Genomic DNA, 25,552 nt, shown 5'->3' with positions numbered 1-25,552 from the left:
ACAGCCAGCAGTGCCATGGCCTTGCCTGGGGACAGAAGACACCAAGAGGTCCCAGAGCTGGATCAGTCACTGGGATCACCTAGAGGAGGTTGAGAGGCAGGAATTCCACGTTGAAGCCATGGAGTTGAGGAGATCCCTGCCCTCCTGCTTTCCCTCTGCCACCAAAGCAAAGGAAGAGCGAGTCCCTGACCTGCTGAGGATCCCAGATATGACTGCCACCTACATTTCTAAAGGCTCACCATGAGCTACAGGACTGTCACAGCTACAGGCTAAATCCATCTGAGAGCATGGAAAATCTGTACTGCCCTAATCCATGGGCCGCAGAACACTAGAATTAGGCATTGTGCTAACTTGCTCTTCAGAGGAGCTGATATACAAATATAAAAGAAAAATCATAAGAACACAAGGCATTATTTTCTTTCCCTTCCTTATTAAAGTGCTGTAAGAACAGAGGAATATTTTCCCCCAAGTACTTACTCAGCACGTCTTCTCTCTCCTTTTAGGCTGTTTATTTTCGCTTAAATGTAACAGATCAAATATTTAAACTTCACAGTGTAAACAATATATCAAATACATCAAATGCTGGACTAAGTGGGCCAAAATAAATTGGAGATAGCTTGCATTCTCTTTGTTGCTGCTATAATGATCTCCAAATGATAGCACGATCTCCCCTTGCAAAAGGCAGCCCTGAGTGTTACCAGCTAGCTGGAGGGATAAAAGCAAACCTGAGTCCTCTCATTACAGCACCCAGACAATTTGATTTCATCCTGATTAGATCATTCATTCTCAGGGGCTTCACTACAGTATCACATATGTCTTTATAATCTGTCTTCCACCTGTATGGCAGCGAGGCTGTTCATTCCAATAAATGCAGCTTTAATTGTGTCTATGGGATATAAAAAGCAATTTTCACAGAAATAAACAATCACTCAAGTCAGCATCTCACAAACCAACTCTGAGCTCCTATTTTTTGATCTTGAGGCAACTCAATACCCAAGACTCATTTTTACAAACATTGATCTGAAATCAGAAAGTCTTTAATTGAACAGGGCATTTTAATCATCATGTCATTGACAGATTAACATGACAGATACTTTCCACTGCAAGTATAAAAGAAAGTTTGGCCCATGTAAGCTACAGGAATGAAAAGATAAAGCACATTTCAAAAATGTGATTTTACACTGTCCTTGCAGCTCTAGTGGCTGTGTAGAATACAAAGGAAAGATGTCTTTCCTGCCAAAACAGAAGAATATTTAATGTACTTAAAAGAGGCATCCAATAGTCCTAATAGTTGGCAATTAATGTCTCAACTGCAATTCTAGATTGATGGTTAATACACTACTAATTTCTTGTGCTATAAGGAATGTGACATTACTTACCTAAAGGATTAGCACATATCAGACAGAAGAAACTGGAAAAACTCAACTCAGTTCTGTTCTTACACCAATTTTCCTTATGCTACAGAGACAACAGCAGTAAGTGGAACACAGATGTCATGGACAAAGACTTGCAAGATGAGAGTTGTTTGCTCATACATTAGAACAGTTCAGTATTTCTAAGCAGAGATCAGAAGTGCCATGAAATAACAGAAATGCCTTGGGCAGTAACTTAGTCACATTTCAAAAATATCTATTACATTAATCTCTGATGATCACTTACTGCCAGTACTGCCTGAAATCCACGGAGCGCTCAACCTTAGAGACAGCACCAGGAAATTTCATGCAGATGTTACATGAAATTGAGATTTTTTTTAAACAGTTCAGTTTTTGCTACTTGCACCATGTTCATTAGTTGGCCAAGTCAGCTGGCTGACTGTTGCCTGCCTATTTAATCACTGGGAAGCAGATAGAAAGGTAGATATAGGACAGCTGTAGTCCAGACTACCAACACACATCCTTCCAGCCTTTTCCAAAGTTCCCCCACAGACCTTTATGCCATTTCAACAAGAGAATGCACATCTGCTGGGGATGGACAAAAGGGAGAAGTGATTCAGATAATGTCATGAAACGATCTTTCAAGCAGTCAGCATCAAGGAGCAGAAGCAGTTCCAGTGCATAAAACCATTCACATGGAATACCATGTAACTGATGCAAAAGCCTAGCATTCAAGTCCATGGATACAAACTTCTTTTTCTGGTGATGTCAAGCTTTGAGAGCACAGCATTTCTTCTGGAAACAACATTCTATTTCAGCTCAAGGACAGAGCTGTGTGTGGTCCACAAGATTGTCACTTCTCAGAATAACACAAACACAGAATGAATATCAACCAGGTAGAACACTCATGGAAATAAATCCCCAACTTGTGTAACTTAGCAGTCTCCTTCTCTCTGGAAAAGCACTCTGGAAGTTATCAGCCAATTCACAATTTGATAAGGACGTGCCATTGAAGCAACTAGGTGCATAACTACATGGATTTCATGTGCAGTAAAGGAACTCGGGGGTTCTCCCTTTCCTGAACTAGATCCCAGTGTGGAAATCTGCTTCAGAAGATCAGAGCCTGACTGGAGGTGACAGCGGGGCAAGTGTCAGGCTCTGGCAGGGAGACCCTGAGCCCTGCACAGGTACAGCAGCTCCCTGCAGGAGCACTGAGGCTTAAAGCTCAGGAATTCATCACTTCTCACCAATCCCAGGAAGCACTGGACACAAATACTGTGGCACTGGCTTCAAATCCACTCCTGTGCTTAAAACTGCATTAGATCAGGCTTTAACCCAGTTCTTGCTACACCACTGGGCTGTCTTCAGTCCCTGTCCAAAATGTCATTTAAGGCACTTCTGGGGCAATGAGCTGATGACACCCAGGGCCCATTTTGAGTCATGTGGCTGCTCTGAGAACCTATGGGGACAAGAAACAAACCCAAAAAAACTCACACAAAACCACCCTCCCAAAACCTCACAAACTTGGAAAACACTTTTACCTCATGCCTCTGAGCACCATGACTGGACACGAAATTTTGCAAACCTGTCCAGTCCTTTGGGCATCAGACTCATATGGAATTATGGCATCATGGAAATGAATTCATTAATCTGATCTATTTGATGAATTCTGTGACCAATATTAAAAGCTGAGGAATTCACACTGAATCCAGAAAACAATGACCCCACGTTCTTTGGAGCTGCTTTTGCTAAAACAGGAACAAACTAAATTATGGCCTGCAAGTACCAGGTAGGCCAGGGAGCAAAGACAAAGAAAGAAAAACTAATAAGAAAACTTAATTTCTGAAAAAAGCTACACTGAAAAGGTCAATATTTGTCTGTGTCCAGAGTGAATGAATAGTTCCTAGAAACTGAGAACACAAATTGAAACTCAAATGTAGACTGGTCTAGAGAGTTCCTGAAAGTCAGGAGACAAATTTGCCAGGTAAGATGCAGGACACATCTGCACCAGCACACTCACCAAAACACTCCACCTTTTGTGCCAATTCTTCCTTCCTCTTTCACCTTATCAACTGGACTGCATATAGAAAAAAAACTTGAGAGCACTTCCTGTTGAAGTAATAACGATTTAATCCAGAACACAAATGCCAAGAGTTATTTTATTCTGTGAAAAGCATCTGAGTGAAGCAAAAGCACTGCAGTTATTACATTGCACAAATTCCAACACTTCCCATGTGCATTTTGATGCTGCTGCTCCAACTCACAAGAGCTTGCAGAACTGTTCTTATGACCAAAGGAATGTGTCCTTGCATCCCCACTGCTCCTCAGAATGGGGAATTCTTTTGTGACCTAACCAGCATCTCACAGGGCACACACTCCCAAAGAAAACAAATATTCTTCCTTCCTCTCCAAACACCCTTCCTGCCTAAAAACCCTTTTCTCATCTCACACATCCCATGAAGTCACCCAATCCAGTAGAAGAAGCCATGTCCTCTTTGGCCAGCCCAACACATGCTGAGGCAAACCAGCACATAAAGAAAAGTGATCTGTGCATGTTTCATGTAGGAAAAGATCATAACACTTCCAGAACCTGGAAATATTCCAGCAACACTGTGTTGGACAGACCAAAGACACCACACAGATGACTGCACATAGCCAGTGGCTTGCCTACCACAGAAGTCTGCTCAGGATTTCAGCTTATTTTTTTTCCTCAAAAGCAATAGTTTTATTCCTACAAGTTAGAATGGTGATCTTGAAAGAAAATTCTAAAATACCTTGAGGATTTGATTTCACTATTCTAAAACATTTTCCCAGCTATGCAATAGACACCTCTAAGGTATAAAACTTTTATGAAGACTTGTATTGCAAGCATTATTATTTCTTTGGAAACACCCATGAGGGTAAATGAGATTCTCTTAGCTGCAACAGAAATCACCTATTTAAACTTTCATGGAGCCACAGGTCATTGTTTCATTAAAATCCCTTCTAGCCTAAACATAATGACAATATCTGTAAATTTAAGTAGAACTGGCATTTGAAGGCAGTTGGCCTCAGCACTGGCATTTAAAATAATGTGGGGATAATTCCTGACATTTACTGTGCTGTAGGGAAAGCAGGAAGGGAACAAGCAAGGATCTGAGCTCTGATGCCCAATAGCTCAACAACATTATTAGTGTCAGTACAAGGCCACATTAAATCTGGCACTCCACATCCAGGCCAAGTTTGGAGACATTGAAGAAGCACTTCTCTCCCAGTAAATAAGAGTTCAAACACTGTTCAGAGTACTTGAGGATGCATATTATAAACTTGATTCCAGCACTGCTGATGATCACAGGCACAAAGGATAAAACTCAAAGGAGTAAGAGATTTGCAAGCCTTGGTGGTTCTAACCTGAACTATCAGATTACCAGAAATGCTCATGAGTGAGGTGTCAAGAGAAGAGAGAAAAGAAATTTGTGTTAAATAATTTCTAACTTGGAGAGTTACCTGGAAATCATGAGGTAAAATCTCTGCCATCAATTCTTGTGGCTGTACTAAAAAGAGTTGGAATTTATTGACACAGCTCTGAAGTGTCCCCAAACCACTCCAGACACAAACAGCACTTTCTGCTGGTCAGAAAGACAATTTCCTGCAAATGACAGGACTCTGCCACCTGTCACTTCATCTCCCCCCTTGTTACTTGAAAGTTACACCAACAGTGTTGGGCTCTTCCACTTATCAACCCAGGCTCCATTCATCTGTAATTACACATTTTGCTCTTATTAAAAACTTTTTCCATGCTATTCTACCTGTTAAACCCACAAAGAAAAGCCCTATATAGCCTATTGAACCATCTGAAAATATTCCAAAATAAATTCCCTATTCACAGTACCTCAGGAGCTCCTGTTCTATGATTCTACAATTTTTACCTTAATTTGGCAGTGACATCTCCAGCAAACACTTCCAAGGATTGTTTACTTACAATGGCATTTGAAAATGTTAAGCATCTGAGGCATTGCTCTCTGAACACAGACATAAATCTCAGACATGCTATCTGGAAGATAATCACTTGATTTTCAAGGTCCAATTAATTACTTCAAAGTTTACTCCCTCGGAAAAAAAAATTAAAGGACACCAGCAAGGACAAAACTTTCCCAAAGCTTATCAAAGCTACATGAAAAAAGGTTCCTTTTCTCACTGAGTATGGTAGAGAAGCGTAGAGAAGCAAAAAACAGCCTGGGCTACTTCTCCAGCATTTTTACATAGGCAGGAGTGGGACTAGAAAAAGGTTCTTGGGAAAGGCTCTATAAATAAGAAAGTGGCAGCAGGATGGTGGGAAGGAGGAGGACTCCACAGCACACTGACTTTTATGGTAATTTCTGGCAGGGTTCTCCACAAAAGCAATTTTCTGTGAGACAAACTGCCTTCCTGCAAATCTCTTTCCCCACTAATGAAAGCAAAGTAATCCAAGAGTCCCTGTACCCCCCACCTCCACACCCAAACATTGCCCACACCATCAAACACCACCACTGCTCTTGCAGTGATTTGGCAGCCCCTCAACTCACCATGAGCTAAATTATTCTGCTTTTTGGCCACAAATACAGCCTTTGGGGCCCTTCTGATCCCTCAAGTGTTTGGGACTGAGAATTTGAGTGGAAATCTCAGCAGCCACTCACAGGACACAGAGCTTGGCTGCGCAGCCATGTGCAAAAAACTCACAGGAAAAACATGGGTTGGCCTGGCCAAACTGAGCAACAGCTGAGCAGGGAGAAGACAAAACATTTTCCAATTAGCCCATCACGTTAAGGTTTGGTTACTGGCTGAAGGACAGGATGCAAGTTGGAAAGTGGCATGTTTGGGATGCTGGTGAGTACACTTAAACCTGTTTTCCATGCCAGTTATTGTTTGTCTTGCAAGAAAGGCAAATTGTAAACTCCATAATAAATATCTGATGAATTAGAAAATAAATGTGTTTAGCCTGACTCAAGCTTGCCTTTGTTTACAGGTCTACTTCTCTTTTTACCAAGTGCAACAAGAGCTTCAACAAAAGCACTAACCATTCACAGACATTTCCTTTGGAACTTTCCATCAACATTGGCCAGACCAAGCCTTTATTTATTGCATAACTCTTCTAGGAGGTAAATACACATAATCAAGGAAATAACAGCAGACTTGTTTTCTCCTGGCTTCCTTTACATGGATAAAACTCTTGAGGGAAACCTGACCTCCAAAAAAAAACCCAACAAAACAAAAACCATCCTGGAATGTCCACCACACCACAGCCTTGAGAAATGTGCACAAGCACACAGATGCATTTGACTCCCACAACTTCTAAGTGCCTGCACTTCCTGAGCTTTCCAAACTCCTGACGCTAGGTTTACATGCCCAAAACAATCCTTTCCCATGGAATTTCACCAATTTCGTATGCCCTGGGAAATCAAGAGCTAGAACATATTCAACACAAGCAAATACACACAACAAAACAAGCTCAAATGGCTGAAACTTCTAGGGATGATACACAACAAAAGGCAACAGAAATTTATTTACTATTATTCCCCATGCAAAATAAGAGATACACTGAATCAAATGGAAAAGTACTTCATGAATTTTAACAACATTTTCATTCTCCAAAAGGCATCACTGAAATAATGACTATAGGAAATGCTAAGTTCTAAAGTTTCTCCCCAACCACACACAGCACTACATCTCCTAATTACTCACAGAATTTCTTTCAGATAGGCATTAAAAACACAAATCTCATTCTCAATTTCCCCTGGTTTCTAAAGGTCTAGTAAGAAGTTGCATAACAGCCAACAAAGTAGTATTTAGATAACTATTAAAGGAGATTATTTTTTAATTGAGACTTGAAATATTACACACACTAGAGACTGCTTAAAAAATGATTTTTGAGATTGCAGGATCCCATTCTGTCATTTTTTTTAATGTTGAGACTGGAAGAGAGCAGCAGGACAGCCTTGACTATTACACCCTGTCAGAGGGGGACTATTGGTCCATCCACACACCTTATCAGTCCCCCTTCCCAAAGGAACTGCTTCTTTACAGCAAGAGGGACCTTGCTTTAATATTTCATTTAAAGCATAGAACCCAGACTAGGGACAGGCTCAATCTTATTTCTGCTGAGTCAAGATTAGTTATAAACTTCCAAAAACTGCATTAACAATCACAGAATTTTACAGTAAACGATGCTTTCAAAGCATTTGTGTTGAGAACAAACACCAAAGTAGATGTTACAAAACTCTTTTCTATTTAAAATACTCTGAAGTGTCTATATTAAGCTCTCCAGTGTTGTACCACAAATTCTTTTATGTTTACAATTTCCCTTAAAAATACAAAAAAACTCTAAACATTAAGGGCTGTAGAAAGGTCTAGGGACACTTGCAATAACTTTTTCTTGATGAGGTGAAGACAAATGCTGTAGGTTCCCTCTGACTATAATTAGAGCTTTTTTCCCCCCGAGCTGTCAATCAGTCTCCTGCAAAGTAATGCCAGTGAACTTGACAAGACATCAGATGACATTTCTGGCAGCTTTAAAGTTAGAAATTTATTTTCATTAATTACTCCAGTCAATCAAAAAGGAGAAATTTTTCTCCCTTATAGTTTTGCTTTTCACTGAATGCACAGAATGAAGCAGTGGAGCAACTTTGCTTTCAAGAGAAATTAGTGGCCCCAAACACACAAAAAATGAACACAAACCTCCAATCTCACAGTGAGATGTGTGACCTACATGTCAGGGTACTGCCTAGAATTCAGATCTGGTTATCAGAATTGATCCTGTCCCAAACTGACATGGAGAAGTAGAATCCAGAAAGATATGGCTCATTCACAGAACTCCTCTCCCAATTCTCTACAGCTCAAACACAGTTTTCCCTTTTACCAGGAGGCAGCTTCAGTTTTCATCTCCCTACCAAGGTAAACAAGACATTCTTGCTAAAAAAAAAAGGAAGTATACTCATTAATTCCAGAAGTTTTCCTTCAGTGGATGCATCCTGAGCTTTGGGAATCATACCAGCTCACACAGCAAGCACAACTACTTCTTTAATCACACAGTGAAGTCATTTCTCCCTCATACCAACAGAGGAGAACCCATGAAGAAAACATAAACCTGAAACCAAAATATTACCCTGTTCTCCCTGTTTTTTTTTTAAAAAATTAAGTGATCGTACATGCCAAACAACAGCAACCCAACAAAACTTAATTCACATTTCCATTTTTATTTTTCCAGTGACAATACCAGAAAAGCTACAATCAGTGCATCTTCCACTACAGTTGTACTTCTATTTCAGAATTTTGAGTTATTGTGTTTTTTTCTCAAAATGCAGCATTACTTCATTGGCCAAAACATCAGTATCTCTGCTAGAGAGGCATCACTTCAGCACAATTTTACTGCCAAATGCAACTCCATGTGGATGAAGAGGCTGCAGTACCACCCATCCAAACAAAGGTTATGCAACAACAGCTTGTGTGTTTTATAGCCTCCCCAACTCCACCTTCGTGAGAGGGCAAGGAATTACACAAGGAAATTATCTGAGCAGCAGACAAAATTGTAATGGCAACAACAACAAAGAACAAACCAGATGAAGTCACTCATTGGATTACAAGTTTTCTTGTTTGGCTTTCACACTCGCAGAGAACAGCTCAGCATCACTGAGTACACAACTTCAACACCTCTCGAGGGTTACACACAATCAGCCACACAAGCACCTCCAAAGAAGCCTGGAAGTTTTCTTAGCACCTAACAGCCCGATAATTATTTCCAGTTACTTTAAAAGGCCAAGCTAATGATTACACTTGTAGCAACAGGTGTGGATTCCCCACAGCTGGCAGCAAGCCTTTCCTCTCCTCAATTTTGCCTCATTGCTATTCACCTGCAGCAAACAGGAAGCCCAATGCCCTGGGGAGAGGATTCAGATACAGCTAATGATTATCCACAGAGGTGTGACAGGGCCAGCAAACAGACCCCGTCAAACAACACAGCTCCCTAGGAAGCTATCAAGAGTCTCACAGGGTTTTAGAGAAGCACTGCCCAAGTACACTCTTGATTTCCACTTCCTAAAAGAGCATTCATAGTCACCCTTCAAGGGCTTGGAGCAACCGTGCTCACAGCAGATTATTTAACACTGTCTGCTCCTGTAGCAATAACTTCAGTGACTCTGAAGAGTTCCATAGTGCTGAGAGCCCTGAAAAAATTCATTTCCCAGTCCCAGGAGCCTGCAATGCTCTACACAGGCAGGAAATAGTAGGACAAAGTTTCACCCTGCAGAAATTCTTTGGTAGGAAGATAAGCACTGTCCCTCAGATGATGCCACCAGCAACAAATACATTTAGCTTCTGATGAGCACATTTAGCTACCTTTAGCTTCTGGCCAAAAAATTGGGGATTCTATTAGAAGCTGCCTGGTGGCCCATCTTGCCTTTCTCCCAATTGACAAATGAAGTTAACTGCAGAAAACTAAAAAAAAAAGCCCAGAAAAATTCTAGTCAGGATTGAATAATCTTCTGGTATTTAAATTCATTCCATATTGCCTCGCCAGACTTTCCCTTTCCTTCATCTGCTATAGGATTATAAGGAAGGAAAGAAGTTTAGTCCAAAGCTTTGAGAGGTTTCAAGGAAGCTTCTAATTATTTAGGCCACCACTTATCTGTCACTTCAGGATTAGGCAGCTACAGGTGATGAGGAAATGAACATCAACATCTCCATCATGTTAATTGACTTCAGAATTGTCAAGGAAAGCAACACTGCTGCCAAATGTCAGATCCTAGAGAAGAAGCTGTCCCACGACAGAGGCAGGAGTTAAACAACAGCTGCAGTATCAGACAAGAAGCAGCCTTGCTCACACACAGGGTAAGCACACTGCAGACAGTGCCTGGAGATGTGGGATTTAAAAAATGGGGAAAAAATAAAGTATTTCTTCCCTCCTCAAACAATGAAGTGCAGTGAATTCTGCTTTAATACAGCTGTACACTACAGGATTTACTTTTTCTTCCCATCAGGAATAAGGGTGCTCAGGAGAGCTTGTTTAACTGCAGCTCAGCTGTGTGCTGGATCAAAGCCAGCCCAGGCTGGCTCTGTGTGACACAGCACAGCCACAATGCTTTACAGAAATCACCCACCTGCCTGATGGACAAAAACCCTTAAAAACTCACCTAGAACTTCCTCTACAACAAAATCCCCCCAGCCCTATCTATTCTGTGTAAATCAGTGCATTTCAGAGTGTCACAGCTATCACACACCCTTTGTGGACCTGAGAGCAGCCCATCTAGACAGTCACAGAACCAACACAGCCTCTTTGCTCCCTGGTGTCACCTTCCCTGGAGCCAGCATCATCCAGGTTGTTCTCCCTGTGCCAGCTCCAGTGCCCCAGGGGAGTTTGTAGGGAGCTGTTTTGGCCTCGGGGGCACCCTGAAGGAAATCCTGCTGGGTGGGAGCTCTTGGGGGCATCCCCCAAGTCCCAGGAATGAACTCAGGTGGATGAGCTGAAGGGTCAGCAATTCTCCAGCAACACCTCACAAGAATGCAAGACATCAGCAAGGGCTGAGAGGAGGGACAGCCCATGGAAACCTCATACAAACCACCACGGAACACAAACACTAATTATGCCAGGACACCAAATTAGTATCCTGAATTCAGCAAAAGCCAGAAGCCCCCAAATGTGACTCTTCTCACTCACACAAAAGGCTGGATGCTTAAAGACCTGAGGACACAAATGGCTGCCCCAGACTGTGTTGATGTGGGCACTCACGAACTAGCACTTCAATTATCTTAAGAAGGTACCTTGCTAGATTAAAAAAAAAAATCCTTGAGCACAAATCTAAAGACAACACATTAAAGCTCATCTCTGAAAACTGATCTAGCTTTCAGAGACCAAGTTTTATAACAGGCTTACTTTCTATCTTGACAGCATGCACAACAAACTAAAATACTGCATGATTCTGAATTTGCAGATACAAATTTAAGCTTCTTGCTCAAACTCAATAAATCAAACTAAAGAACCAACATATTTTCATCCTTCAGTGAAGGACCTTTCCAATGCCCAGCTGTGTAACTGCACACCCACAGGTCTTTCCCTGAAGTTTAAAACCCACATTACCTTTCCTGCTTAGAAAGTGGTCTAAGTGAAAAAGATCGTGGAGTTCAAACAAATTGCTCTAAGCTATCTCCCCAACGTTTGCAAAGGGAGGATTTTCTGCACTTTAGTGCAATACTCATTAGTTATGTGCCTCCTGGTTGAACGTTTCCATTTCAAAAGCTGTTGATCATCAGTGTAAGTTTTAAGTGAGTGGAAAGCAGAAGTCTGCTTACAACTGTGAGGCTGCCAGGTAAGCAGCAGAGCTCCTCCATCCCCAATTCCCTCTCTCCACAGTGCACACCAGCAGTCCAACACTGCACTGGCTGTCACTCCAAAACTTCACGTTTCTGAATCACTGAAGCATCTGATACACCATTAGTAAGTCACATGCTCTGTAACTAAGACGGGAAAAGACCTAAAGGATGCCGTTTGATAGAACACACATTTAAATTCCCAGATCACACAACTGCAAGAACTTGCAATATATTGAGTATTTTCTCATGTTGGTTTGTGCAGTGGTCTGCCCATCAGTAGCTGTCTGACTGGAATTGAGCAATCTGGAGCAAATACTGCCATTTCTATCATAATATCAGTCAAAGACATCGTCATGCCACTCCTGGGAGATGCCACACTTCAAAGTACAGTAACTTCTTGGGAGTTGGGGATGGGGGGAAGTCAGGGGGATGGAAGGAAAAGAAATAAAACAAAGCACAGAGATCTGTTTGATACATTTAAAACTCCAGAACCTCCTTTTAGACAACCTCTGAGGGGAAAGAAAACCCAAACAGGCACATTCAGACACAACAGATACAACTGACCCCTAAAGTCAAGATAACGTAAGTTTATTAATCCACATCAGAGTATTGCTTGCATCTTCAGGCAAATTCAGGTTAGAGTCCTGCATTGCCACCTCAACTAACCAGTGTAAGGTAAAGTACAGATGTAGATAAAGGTAACATCATGATTTGCCTTCAACAAAACCCAAGTAAGATTGGATTTAAACCACAACTGCTCATTCTCCTTACACGACAGTAAACAGATACTAATGCCTATTCCCACTCCCCATGACTCTAACTGAAGTCAAACATGACATTCAGGATTTCCAAAAGCATTCCATTCCTTAGCTCAAAGTAATGAGTCTGATTGCATAAGTTAACCTATTTAATTTTACACACACCTACAGAATCAAGTATTAAAAAATGCTTTCAAAAACCCAACTAGGAAATCAAGGGACTACATCTGGGTTCTGCCATTTTTCAGAGACTGAGCTACAAAAGCCTGGTCCGTTGTCCTTGATACTCATGCAACAACACATGCCTGGTAAATTCACACCAAATGAGAAAGGTATTTATGAACAGCTCATTTATTGCCCAGGCAGCCAAAGGAGAGCTCTCCACCTCTGCAGGTAAACAGATGAAAGCCAGTGAGGGCTTCCATTCAGTAGTTTCTTTCTCAAATGATGCAAACTCAGCATCCTACATGCACTAGACCTGCAATGGTGGACAAAAGCTGACTTTTCATTTTGAGTCTTTGACTTGAAACAAGGTTATTTTCCTTTTTTGGCATATAATTTTATTAGGTCATAACAGCTTGTTCGACATTCTCAAGCTAATTCTGTAAATCACTTGCAAAGTTAATCACATCAGTATATGAACATTCAGAACATCCAACAGTCTATTCACAACATAAAGCCAAGCCAATTACACAAGTTATTTAATGCCACTAGGATATTACACCAATGGAGTAGATTTTACAGTTTCTGAAACAGTACATGAAGATTCAGTATGATTTATTCCCAGAGATCTTACTCTTTGAGTCATGCCCATATAATTGGCATTTTTTTAGTCTATAGGGAATTAACTGTTAACTTACAATGCCCTCATGTTTCAGAGATTATCCTCATGTTGGTGCCATCACCATGCAGATTAAATTTAACTGTACAAAATTAACACATGCTTGAAACACCTCAGTTTCACCAATCTCAGATAGGGATGTGCTTCAAACCCCTGGTTTGAATGAGGCAGAGGGAGACGGGGGCTCAAGTCTCTCCAGATCCTGAGGGATCTCACACTGGTCAATTAACTTACAGAAGACCAAAATTCCAATATTTTGTTCTAAGGTTCCCAGAAGCAAGTCTAATCAGTGCCACCAGCAGGAAGCTACAAGTCTACCTCTCCCTTTTCTCTCTCCACCTCCAAGCCCACTGTGGAATCAAGAGGTGAGTGACCTGCCAGCCACCATCACACTGCACAGGCCAGGTAAAGCTGAATGAGTCAAGCCTGTGAATCCTGGGATGCAAATGCCAGCTCCAGGTGTTGCCCAGCTGCTCCTTCCGGGGACACAGTCAGAGGTCACAAAATTCCAATAGCAACATGAGCCAAATGTGTCTCCAGTCTCATGACACAGGACAGTTTTAGCATGTTTGGATTCTTATTTCAAGCTTTGGAAAGCCTCAGATGCCACCAGTGTCTGACACCACCTACAGAGCACACTTCTGTGTTACTAGTGGCACCCAGGAACCATTCCTCACGCTCTGAGCTGAGACTGCTGCAGACTGGCACTTCTGACTTGGTTCATTAAAATCACCACTTCTGTTTCTCATTGTTCTGATCATATAAAGCCATGGCAACAAATGAGAAGCTCCAAATGATATGCATGACTCTGAGAGGAAGTGCATAGTTCCTGTATATGCAAACTTTGATCTACTGCAAGATGGTCAACAGCATCTGTTACTCTAATACCCCACATTATTACAGCCATTTAGCTAAACAGATCATAAAAAGATGGTTCCATTAGCTATCTTCCTGGCAGAAATCCAGGGAAGTCACTGAGTGGCCATGACCAAGTACCAGCATAAATCCAAAGGATTTGGAGTGATGGCTGGGGATAAATTCCTGCATTCTTCACTGGTTGGAGCCTTATATTATTATTTTCAGGCCCATATTTTTAGCTACAAGATTATCCATGTGTCTAAGCATGCTAAAGAAGGTGACATGAAGTGACATGCCATATACAGTTACATTTGTAATTGCCAGTCCAACCATATCCAAGTCTGTCACATTTTAAACCTGCTCTGAAGGCGATTTGTGAAGAGCTGTTTTAACAAAACATGAATAAATCAGAGAGGCATAGTCCATGTGCACTGCACAGCAGCTCCAGAAATGAGAGAAAAGACAAAAGCCGTCCCTTGGCACTGACAAAACTCCTGCATGAGGACACAAGACATAGCCAGGAAACTCAGATATCACCCTGACAGAGCTATGAAGCAGTATTTGAGGCAGGAAGAGCAAAGAGATGAAGCACCCTCAATTTTCAGGCTGAACCCCTGCAAATATTGAATGAAATGCCAAGGAAAAGTAGAGGCAGAGCGGGGGAAAAAAAGCTTCACTCAGCATTATGAGATGTCTCATGTCAGTTCTTAGCCAAGAAAAAAAACATATTCAAGTAATTGAGAGATCTTATTTCGGCAATCAGCTTTGCAACAGGACTAAGATAAGGCTTAAATTAAGATACACACACAGTGACTACAAAAGGACAGATAATTTTCCCTTGACACAAAGGCTGCCAGGTGTAAAGAATTTGGTGAAATGCAGGCACACTATAGAGGAAATATATAAGTGCAAATATTCCAGTCACAGCAAATATTCCAGAACAGCTAAGCTAACCTCTAGCTTTCTTTACTTTACCTGTACCTCCAACCCTGCTCCTTCATTTCAGTAGAAACTTTGACTGAAAGTTCAATAAATGTGAAAGAGGGATCTAAATCTGGGCATGCAACACACAGCTATGGAAAAGATACTGGTATGAGCTGTCAGTGACAAGATACATTTGCAGTCAGTACAATGAAAAAATCCTCTTCTGGCAGGAGAAAACCAGTGCCACTCATCAACCTGGTTCTTCATATTTTAGAATATACTGCATCTAAGTCTAAGGAAAGGAGCTTTCCACCTCATCCATCTAGCATGTATGGCATCATTATGCTCGAAGAGTCCTCCTGCAGCATCTGATAGGAATCTGCATGGGCAAAAATACCTGTAGGTTTGTGTCTTCAGGTGCCTGCAACAGGGAATGATGCAAAGCCACAGGTTTAGTTGAGATCATGCTAATCTGTGACACTTATTGATAGCATTTAATGTCAATAATGCAGCTTGCTCTGCAATAAGTGTTTTCCAGCACAACCTGCAGTGTGCTGATGGAGTGTGCACCCACAGAAAGGGCTCCTCTGAACACAATTTTCACAGCACACTGACAGACACATAGCACTTAAAACAGCTGCTAAAGCAATTTCTTTTGCTGCCAAGCACCAGTTACTCAAACACCTCAGTGAATTATGGACCTTCAGAGCATTATAACAAATCACGTTGCTTTTAAGGAAATGTTTTTTTTAAAGTAAAGAGCAATTGAAGATCTGCACCTAAAAAACTCAGCTTCAAGGGGAAAGCCTTGAGTAGGGAATTGAAAGGCAAGGCTCCCCTATCTTTAAATTCCACAATCATCATAACCAGGTTATTTTTCTCTGTGAGGAAATGCATTTGTGATCTTTAATGATTCAGCCTGGTCCTCTACTGTGGTATGTTTACACCAACTGAGAAGGATTTTCTTCATGAACAACATGGCCCTATGTTTATTTTACCAGTTAGCAAGCAACTCTGGATTCAAAGCAGAAAACTCACCCTTATTTTACTTAGCTCTATTTTTCAAGAAAATAAAAAAAAAAATCCAACACTGTATTGTTCTCAAAGTTGCCTACAACATGGCATTTTTTAAACATCCCAGTCTCAAAGTTTAAAGTGCCAAGATAAACTAATCTTTGGGCTATATTCCTAATTTCCAAGCACTGGTGTTCCACTTTATATGTTTTATTAAATAAGACCCAATATCTAACTGTGTTGGGTAAACACAGGGCAGCTAGAATTAAAGAGCTTCCTTTAGAATTTCATTATTGTTTTAACAAGGTTTCAACCTGCATCACCAAGGAGCTCTACCCTGCTAATCAATATTTTCATTATGATTCTCATTACAGCACGTACTGCTGTTTATCAGTCACAGATAACCAGATCCCTGGGTAGGGAAGCACCTGTCCAAATTATCCACAGTAAGGAATAGGTGGGAGTATTAACATGGTTACTGCACAAGTTCATTCACCTCAGTCAGCAGTGAACTGGCTATCAACAAAGAGAACTAAAACAGCTCCCAGCCCACAGCTCTTCAGCTTTGGGGCAGGCTCTGTCACCTGAAGCAGCCAGGGATGTCACACCCCAGTACAAGGGCAGCCAGGGATGTCACACCCCAATGGTGTCTGCACAGCAGAGGCAAAAGGTTCAGTAAAGCTCTGCAGGCACACTGTGACCAGCCCCAGGATCAGGGGGAGGTGCTGGTAATCCCCAGCCTCAGACAGCACAAGAAGCTCTTGGGGATGTGGCACTGGGGTAGAATTTCACTTTGGATGTGTGAGTGCAGCCTAGAAATACCAGGGCTATTTATACCCCCAATTGCATTGGGATAATTGGGCAGCTGAGTGCCTGACATGCCCCAGAGAATCAGGATTTACAGACATCCTACAGCCACCAACAGCTCTCTGGGACAACAGAACACTCTGATCCTCTCACATGATGCACAACACAACTTGGCTAAAGGCATGGTCAGCCTCCACAATAAAAATCCAGACACTGGAAACGTTCCAGGATATGAATGAAGACAAATCTAAACCCTCTACAAGGCAGCCCCTGCTCCTTGCCCACAGTGAGTGCAGGAAGAACAGCTCAGCATCAAACAAACTGAGTCTCAGATGAGAACATGCCCCCATTGCTGGGTTCTCTGTTCACAAATAAAAGATGGTCATCAGGAAGTTACACTGCTGAACGTGCCTATGTGGAAATATCAACTGGAAGTAGTAATGAAGATGAATTCTCACTTTCTACCTGGTGTAGAGCCCTAATTGTGGAAAGGCATGACAGGAGGTTTGCTGCTGGCAAACCACAGCCAAGGGAAGGCACAGTCTCTGCACTTTTTAAGATTTGACACCCTCCACAGCTTGCTCAGAGATTCAGTAGCACAACTGATGCCTGGCAAGGAGATGCAGCAGCACAGAAGACCAGGAGTCCGCCCATGGATGTTAGATACCACCTAATCCAGTGGAATATTTGCAGGGGACCAGCAATTCAAAAAGCATCTGTGCAGTTAAAATTATTCAAAACCAACAGACATACACAGTGAACCTAAAACTCTTATAACCTGTAGCACTTAAAGCTGTTACTGTGTTTTCCCAATGCTGGATTAATATAAGTAGTCTGTAAAAAAAAAAAACCACAGGAGTGAGTGAGATGATTCCCTAGGAAAGGAAGCTACAGAGTGGTTTCTGTCCTTACACACTAACCCCAAACCAAGAAGGCAGGCAGTCTGGTACAATGGAGCACATAGTTACCACTGAACATCCAGGTCAGGGGCATTTCTGCCCTGTGTGATGCCAGCTGCATGCATGTAGAGTGTGTAAAATGCCAGAATTGTTAGGAGCAGGCAGGCGAGGGAAGCAGGGTCAAGTCCATTTTTTAAATGGTAAAAAGTCTTAAGGTAAATAAGGTAATGATTAGTGCACAACTGACATTTATTGTCAGTCATACTTCAAAAGCATCTTTCAAATTCCTCAAATTTAAAAAAAGTCCAAATTTCTAACACATTTAATCCCACAGCACTGATTAGTAGGGAAGTGCCTATGTTCACACAGGAAGATCATATGTACAGAGACACAATATATCTTATTTAGAGATCATTATTTTTGGAGCATTCTTACACAGCTAAAAAAAAAAAAAAAACCAAACCCTGAAAGCCTAATAGGGAGAGGAAACAGCCAGCATTAGGGAGAAGTCAATCCAACAGGCCCACCAGGAGATCAGCTATCCTTCCAAAGATCAGGAAAGCTGATGTGCTAGGAGCCAATTTCTGAAGTATGCTAATAATAGGTCAGCCAGTAAAGCTGATGCTGCACATTCAACCAAATCGATGTACAAGCTGCAGGCATGAGCACAAGAGACTTTTTTTAATTAAGGAGGCAAAAAAAAGAGACTGCAGGCTGGCTTATGACACACCACTGGCTCTGTTTACTGCAAGCCCTGCTCAGCAAGAAAACAGACACCAGCCCAGGAAGGCACTTTAGGGGATGTTGGTCAACTTGGACACAAGCCTTCTTTATTGAGCTACTTAAATTGAAAATTGCAACAGAAAAACATCCTCCAGCAGACAGATCATAAGAATCTCTTGCATAAAAACTCAAGTTGCCATTTTTTTGTAACATTACATCCATCTACAGCCAGAGCTGACAAAGTCTCAGTCCTTTTAAACAAAAGATAACCTACAAGCTCATCTCTATAGCAAAGTCAAAACCCATGTTCAATAGATAGTAGGGATAATATTCTCACATGAAATAAAATGTTAGGATAGTTCTCAGTGCCTAAGAACTTGGTAGAACATAAACTTGGTTGACTCCAGAGTCATCCTCACTTTGAGGTTCTTCAGCTTCCTCACTTGAGCAATTGGACCTGTGCTGTGGATTAATCCCAGCACCTTTTTCTATTCCTGCCTCCCTCACAAGAATGGAGATAAGCAGTGGGAAATGCTTATTAGAGATCTGTGTTTGATGTAGTACCATTTCCCTAATGGGCCTTGAACAATTTCCATGTTTTGAAAGCAGAAACATTTCCTTTAAGTCAGCAGCCTGATGGGAAGCTGACCTCCATGAAATATTTCCTCCCATTTTAACTGTCTGTGGCAATTCCCTACCACTTTCCCTGTCTTCTTTTATCCCACTCACATGCCAGTTTTTAAAGTTGTTGGGAACAACACCATAAACTGTTCTCAAGTTCCTAACACCTCCATGGTGCCTCCTGATGTAACACCTCAAATTCATGGATCACCAAGACTGAAAACCCAGATTATTTGCTGTGAAACCACTTATTTCATTGTCTGCTTCAGGTTCACTCCCAATTTCCAGTGTCATCAAGAAGCAAAACCTCACATCACCACAATTCCTTGTCCCAGGGAACTCCTCATCCACATCTCCAGTGAAAGTATTAGCAGGACCTCCAAGAACCATCTCTACACCTTCCAGAGCCTGAAACCCCTTATCCTTGAATTTCCAACTGAAATACAACAAGCAACCCCTGCTCTCAACAATTAGGGACAATCTACTTTCAGCTTCATACTCAGTTCACAAATGCAGGAATGGAGAAAACTTAGAGCAACCCCATTCAATCAGTTTTATTTTCCCTTCAGTAGGGTATCAGATGATAATCTCAACACTGTCCTATGGATAAAAAGCATTCCTAGTTCCAGTATTATTTCCCCTTGTGCCCAGCTGACACTGGAGAATGAGCAGATGCAAATTACAGTTTTTTTCTTTGTACAGAAGTCCACAGAGAAGCCTTAGAAGTAGTAGAGCACTAAGAATAAAAGGCATCTCAGTTTTTTTAAAAAGCAACAACAAAAAAATCCTCCACAAGTCTTGGTCGTGCCTGGTAGAATGCCAGGACACGGAGTCAAATAATTCCAGCTCCTGTGTATTACAGTTGAAGCAAAGGAAAATCTCATAATAAAACATGATAGAGCTCCATGTACCCAACACTCATCATGAAGCAGAATTAACAGAAAGGGATCGTGTTTGCTGAAATGCTAAAGATGCTCCAAGAATGAGCAAGAACAGCAAGATTTTCACTGCACATGTTAAAACACTTCTTTGTAAGGACACATATACATTATTTGTCCCCTTCAATTAATCACACAGTCTCAAGTTTAGGGGTTTAAATTTAGCTTTTTTTTCTCTACAGGCCAGAGACACCATTGTGAGCACATGTTTAATGATGCACTTCCTGGATGTTTTCAGTGCTGAGAAGCAGGAGTGAGTAACCTTGCTCTTGAATAAATTAAGCCAAACAGTTGAGATTCATAGCAAGTATTTTTAAACCTGGTACTAGTAAATATTCCATTCTCATTAAATCACTAAGGGTATTTTAAATATTGAAATATTAACTTCAGGCTTTATTGTATGCTTGTCAAATACACTGTAAACCATATATAGACATAAGGTAAACATTTTTGACACATAAAGCAATACAAATACTGGCCCAATTGTTTTAAAGTTTGGTTTCAAAGAGACACAAAAGAACTCTTACGTAAGAGGCAAATTTCCCAGTAGTTGGAAAAATGCCACATCTTCCTTTTGGAAGAGGGCAGTGGGATTGCTACAGAATGTACAAACATGCTCAAGCCAAGCTTAATCCTCCCAAATCCTACCTCCAGCCCTGAGGCTCCACTCCCTATATTCTCTCTGTCATCTGTGTTGGCTTTTCAGGCCCAGAGGAACTCAGGATCACATCAGGACACAAGAAGGGTAAAGACCTTCCAAGTCAGATAAATCCTCTCATGTTTTATCATAAGGAATCATGAAGTGGCACAAGAGAGCTCCAACGCAAGGCACAAGATTATTGCTCCAGGCTCTTGGAGCAAGTTCATATCCAGTGGTTGAGCTGCGATGCTGGCACCAGCTCTGCCAGTGATGTTCACACATGAAAACAGGCTCCTGGTAAGGGAGCAACTACCCCACTTTTTCCCTTGAAAAACACAAAGCTGGGATTAAACAGCTGTACAGAGTCTCTCTGCCTTGAGATAACCTCAGTCTGGCAGGAGTTTTTCTGTGGCTTCACCACCCCATTTTAGCTCAAACACACTTATCTTGAGGCAGCAATGTGCCATGTACACCCTGAAGCTGTGTTTCCCTGTAGCTAAAGCCCTTGGCTGGGCTGTCCTGCTGCTGAAATTGCAAAGGGCTGAGGAGGGAAAGCCCCAGCCTCACATCCCTTCCCACAGAGCATCAGTACTTGCAATAGCTTCTCAACACACACTTCCTTTAGACAAACAAGATGATCATCTGTTTACAACAGGCATTGGAAATGGCAGCTGACTCCCAGGAACTGGGCACTTGAGTTTCACAACACAGACTTGAATCTCTTTTTGTAGTGCAGTAGATGGGTTTGCATCCTCTGTGTCATACCATGCTGTTACCCAGTCCTTAAAACTAAGGGGAATAAATCAGTATGTGCTAGGGAGAGAGAAGACAGCATATTAACCATCCTCAGACTTTGAAACCCCTAAATGGATCCACCACAAAAGCAATTAGCTGCTTTCCTTCTTTCCCCTCCTTTTCTTGCACAGTGTTAGAATTTCAGACTCAATGGCTAAGTGCCTCCTCCCAACATCCTTTTGATTGCATAACAACTTCCAGACAAAGGATGCAGGAGTAATAACACACAAACTGCCTGACAAGACCTTTTTCTTCTTGTCTGCCTATGCATCCATTTGTATATTTATCCACAGACAGAAATCCAGTTTTGCTTTGCTAGCTGGGCTAAACACAGCAAATGCTTCCAGCCTCCGCTCAGCTCCTGAGAAATGCTTTTGATTATCACTCCTTTTTACTCTAGCAGACTCTCTTCACCTGGTTAAATTTTGATTTATCTTTCTTTCATGCTCATGACTAGAACAAGAACAAATGGAAGAAGTGGCATTCTAAGTATTAAAAAAAAAATCAAGAAACTGAGTTATGTTTCAGTCAGGTCATAAAAACTACACACCACAATGAATATTGTCTGGATTTACTGTAGTTAAGAAGCATTACCTAAACAATTAAGATAAGTAACAGACTTGTCACATTAATTTTTCTTAATAAAGCCCATGTTGAGAATCAGTCCAGTGATAACATGGAATCAACCAGCACTCTGCATACAGATGAAGCAAACATTCCAAAATGTTCAGCAAAGTAATTTCATACTGAAAAATACAATGAACATCAGAAAGCTATCCTGTCATCTGTTCAAAACAAAAGGTATCAATTGTTCTTGCTGTTAGCAGAAAATAAGGAAACACTATGGATGCCTTGATTTTGGAGGATGACAGCAATGAAGCAGGACACCACATGGGTCTTACCTAACTGCAAGACTGGAGCTTAAATGAAAATACTTCAAAGACCTTCACACCACAAAAATTGTCTTTCACATGTGGCATATCCTAAGTGGAAAGGAACTCCATGGGGCTGAAACTACAGATCTTGGATTGCTTATGAGGAGCACACAGCTGCTGAGACTGAACTGGAAACTGGTACTAACATATTTATCAGAAAGCTACAAGGGCCAGCAAGTGAACAGTGCACACTGGTCATGTATATAAAACCTGACCCTCAGCAGCTCCACTGCAGCATGACCCAGACTCACTCATTGCAATCCCTGCGAGCATCAGTAGCTCATGGAGAGCTACAAGATGGGGTCAGGGACAATGAGGGAGGGCTGCTCTCCACAGGCATCTTCACCAGATCTTTGGGCTCTTGACTGCACCAAGAACAATCTCCAAGACAGTCCAGACACATTGCTAAACAGCAGACACTACACTCGATTTGCCTCTCCCTGCAACAGAGAAGAAACAAAAAAGGAAGACACCAAGAAAACCATGCCAGAAGCAGCTCAACCAGCAAGCTAGGAAAAGTTGCAGGGTTACAACTACCATTTCTCTAAGCTAAGTAAAAAAATACAGCACAGGGGAGTGGTTTTCAGTTTGTTTTGTTCTTCCCTCCCAGTGATTCATGTAATTTTTGTGTGACTTCACTGATAAAGCAACAGCAAGCAAAAGAGGCAGATTCCTGGTTTTAGCAGTACACCATTACCCAGGGAGTGATTTACTGCTTCACACAGGGTCTGGCAAACAGGACACACAAATGGCTTGAGAGATGGCTGCTGCTCAGGCCTCATCCCCACACCTTTTGTAGTCAGCTCCCAGAAAAACAGGACTGATCAAGGAAGCTGGCAGCAGGCTGCTCCCACTTCATCACTTTGTTTAGCAAGGCTTATCTTCCCATACACAGAAAATAGCTTGTGACAGCAACAACTGCTTAAAAAAATAACATTGGGATAAAAGAGAAAGTGATCACACAGGTTGTATTGTCCTCATATTTCTTCATAGTTCCACTATCATCACAGGATCACTTCACACAAAGAGAAGGAAATTAAAGAGAATCTTCTATATAACTCCTTTTCTTAATGTATTTGCAATTTCACAATCAACATGAAACCAAATACTCCGTAGAAGCAGAAAATGGCATTTCCTTTCCAGTCCTTGCTCTATTAGCACCCGGTAGATAGAAGTCTGCTTTCTTTAAATAGGCAGTGCTAGAACTGTGTTTAGAAACAAACTTCACCTAGTCGTCATGAATTATTAACCAAAAAAATCCTCTTGTTCTTTACAGAATCTTGATTTCCAAGTTTAAAAACCAAACTGACACTTAAACCTCTTGTATAAACACCCAACCTTTAAAAAATGCTCTGAGCATTATAAATACATTTTTTCATGAATATGGGAACAACAATTCTATAAATAGCTATTCTTCACAAAACTGCTTGAAGACATTGTTTTTACAGACAACAGTAGGAAACTGAAGGAGGTCTTAGTGCCAAACACATTAAAAGTGAAATAAACTCTCCAATCACCTCTGGGTTTCCACTTATTCTTACAAAGTTCATCGTTATTTTTTAGCTTATACAATTAGTTTATGCAAGGGAAGGAACAAGCCAAAAGGCTGCGCTGTGTCCTGGCACAGCCACTGGGTCAGTGTAAATCACTCACAGCCCTCAGCTTCTGAGGGCACTCATTTGGCTGCTCTGGGCAGCCATTTAAAACAAACTTTGCACTCCCAACAGATGAACTCACTATTAGCCACCAGAACCTTGCACAAGCACAGGCAAAGACAATTTTCATTATAAACTCTACAATATGATTTCCAAATACACTCACTCAAACCCATGCTCCATCTCCTCTCAAAAGCAAACAGAGGAAGATAAACACCATCTAATGTAACAGTAAATTGCCTCTCCAGTGTGCCTGCACATTTCATGGTTGCCATCTCCTCCAGCTATTTTTGCCCTGGTATCTAAACATAAAATCAACAAGAAGTCCTGAAAAACAGCTCCACAACTAGTAAACCAGTTTTCTGCAGCCAGAATACTACAAACACACATCTGAGTTTTTTGGCAGATGCTCACACAAGGCCAAAGCTCAAGCACTACCAAGTTTGACACCATTTTCAACAGGGAACCAGTACAAGCACTTGTTAAACACTTGAACATAGCAAAGAGAAACTCTTCCAATTCCCAGTTTCGACACAATGTTTTACAATAACAATTGCAACACTAATTTCCTATTATAAAACTGAGTATGAAACAAACTGCACCTAAGTGCTCAGGGTGCTGACCTCTTTTTCCCTGTGTTTCCTTGAGTTTCCAGCCTTCAACAGCTGGGAACAGGACAGTGGCAGTCCTGAGGGGTGACAGGGATGTGAAACTGGAGCAGGGCAGTGATGAATCAGGCCAGGAGCTTTCCCAACTGCTCCCCAGCCACGGGAGTGAGCTCAGCACACCGGAATGCTTTTGAAAGTGGTCAGCCAGGATTAGGAAGAACTTGGTGACGTGGCCCACCAGGCATGGCCAGGGAGCACGTGGCTCTAAAGGAGGAAGAATTCAAAGGGAGCTATAACCTCTGGGAATTCTGGGCCTGCTGCACACAACATAAATCCTCAACGTGCAGAAGCCAACTATGAATCACAACAGCATCCCAAATTGATCCTTCCTGTCCTTGCCAGGGCAATTAAAAACCTCACCAAGCATCCCAGCACCTTCATGGTTGGAAGTTACCAAATCTCCCATCCATGTCTCCAAGATTCATGCACCAGGCGTGAGCCACAGGCCTGTTGTCTTAGCTCTCCAGTTGATAAAATGTTGTGCCAGAACTGCACATCACAGCACAAAAAAAAGGAAGAACCATTCCACCTGGAGATGGAAGCTTCTCTCACCTTATTTTGATCTGTCCAGTAGAAGAAAAATCCCTGGGGGTCTGTTCGGAGGATAATTGGAGTCACAACAGTGGAGTCCTGGCAGAGAAAGGACAAACAAAAAAACCATGTCAGCACACAGAACACATCATGCACAAGCTGCTCTGCCATCCATGTTAATGAATTGCAACATCTAGAAATTAGCCTGAAGGTATCACTGGCAAGATGTCACTGAAAGAATTTAGTATCACC

At 41.6% G+C, this 25,552-nt stretch overlaps 1 protein-coding gene across 4 annotated transcripts in view; it reads right to left on the bottom strand.

Annotated features, from left to right (window-relative positions):
• PLCB1 (phospholipase C beta 1) overlaps nucleotides 1–25,552 on the bottom strand; it is a 331,098-nt gene that overhangs the window by 294,570 nt on the left and 10,976 nt on the right. For all 4 annotated transcript variants that reach the window (XM_033055240.1, XM_033055241.2, XM_033055243.2 and 1 more), the window contains exon 2: nucleotides 25,322–25,399. In XM_033055240.1, coding sequence (XP_032911131.1) covers nucleotides 25,322–25,399 — 78 coding nt within the window. The remainder of the gene's footprint in view (nucleotides 1–25,321; nucleotides 25,400–25,552) is intronic.

Source organism: Catharus ustulatus, chromosome 3, assembly GCF_009819885.2.
Source record: "Catharus ustulatus isolate bCatUst1 chromosome 3, bCatUst1.pri.v2, whole genome shotgun sequence".
Taxonomy (NCBI): domain Eukaryota; kingdom Metazoa; phylum Chordata; class Aves; order Passeriformes; family Turdidae; genus Catharus; species Catharus ustulatus.
The sequence above is the reverse complement of the archived record's forward strand: the minus strand, read 5'-3'. Positions and strand labels throughout refer to the sequence as shown.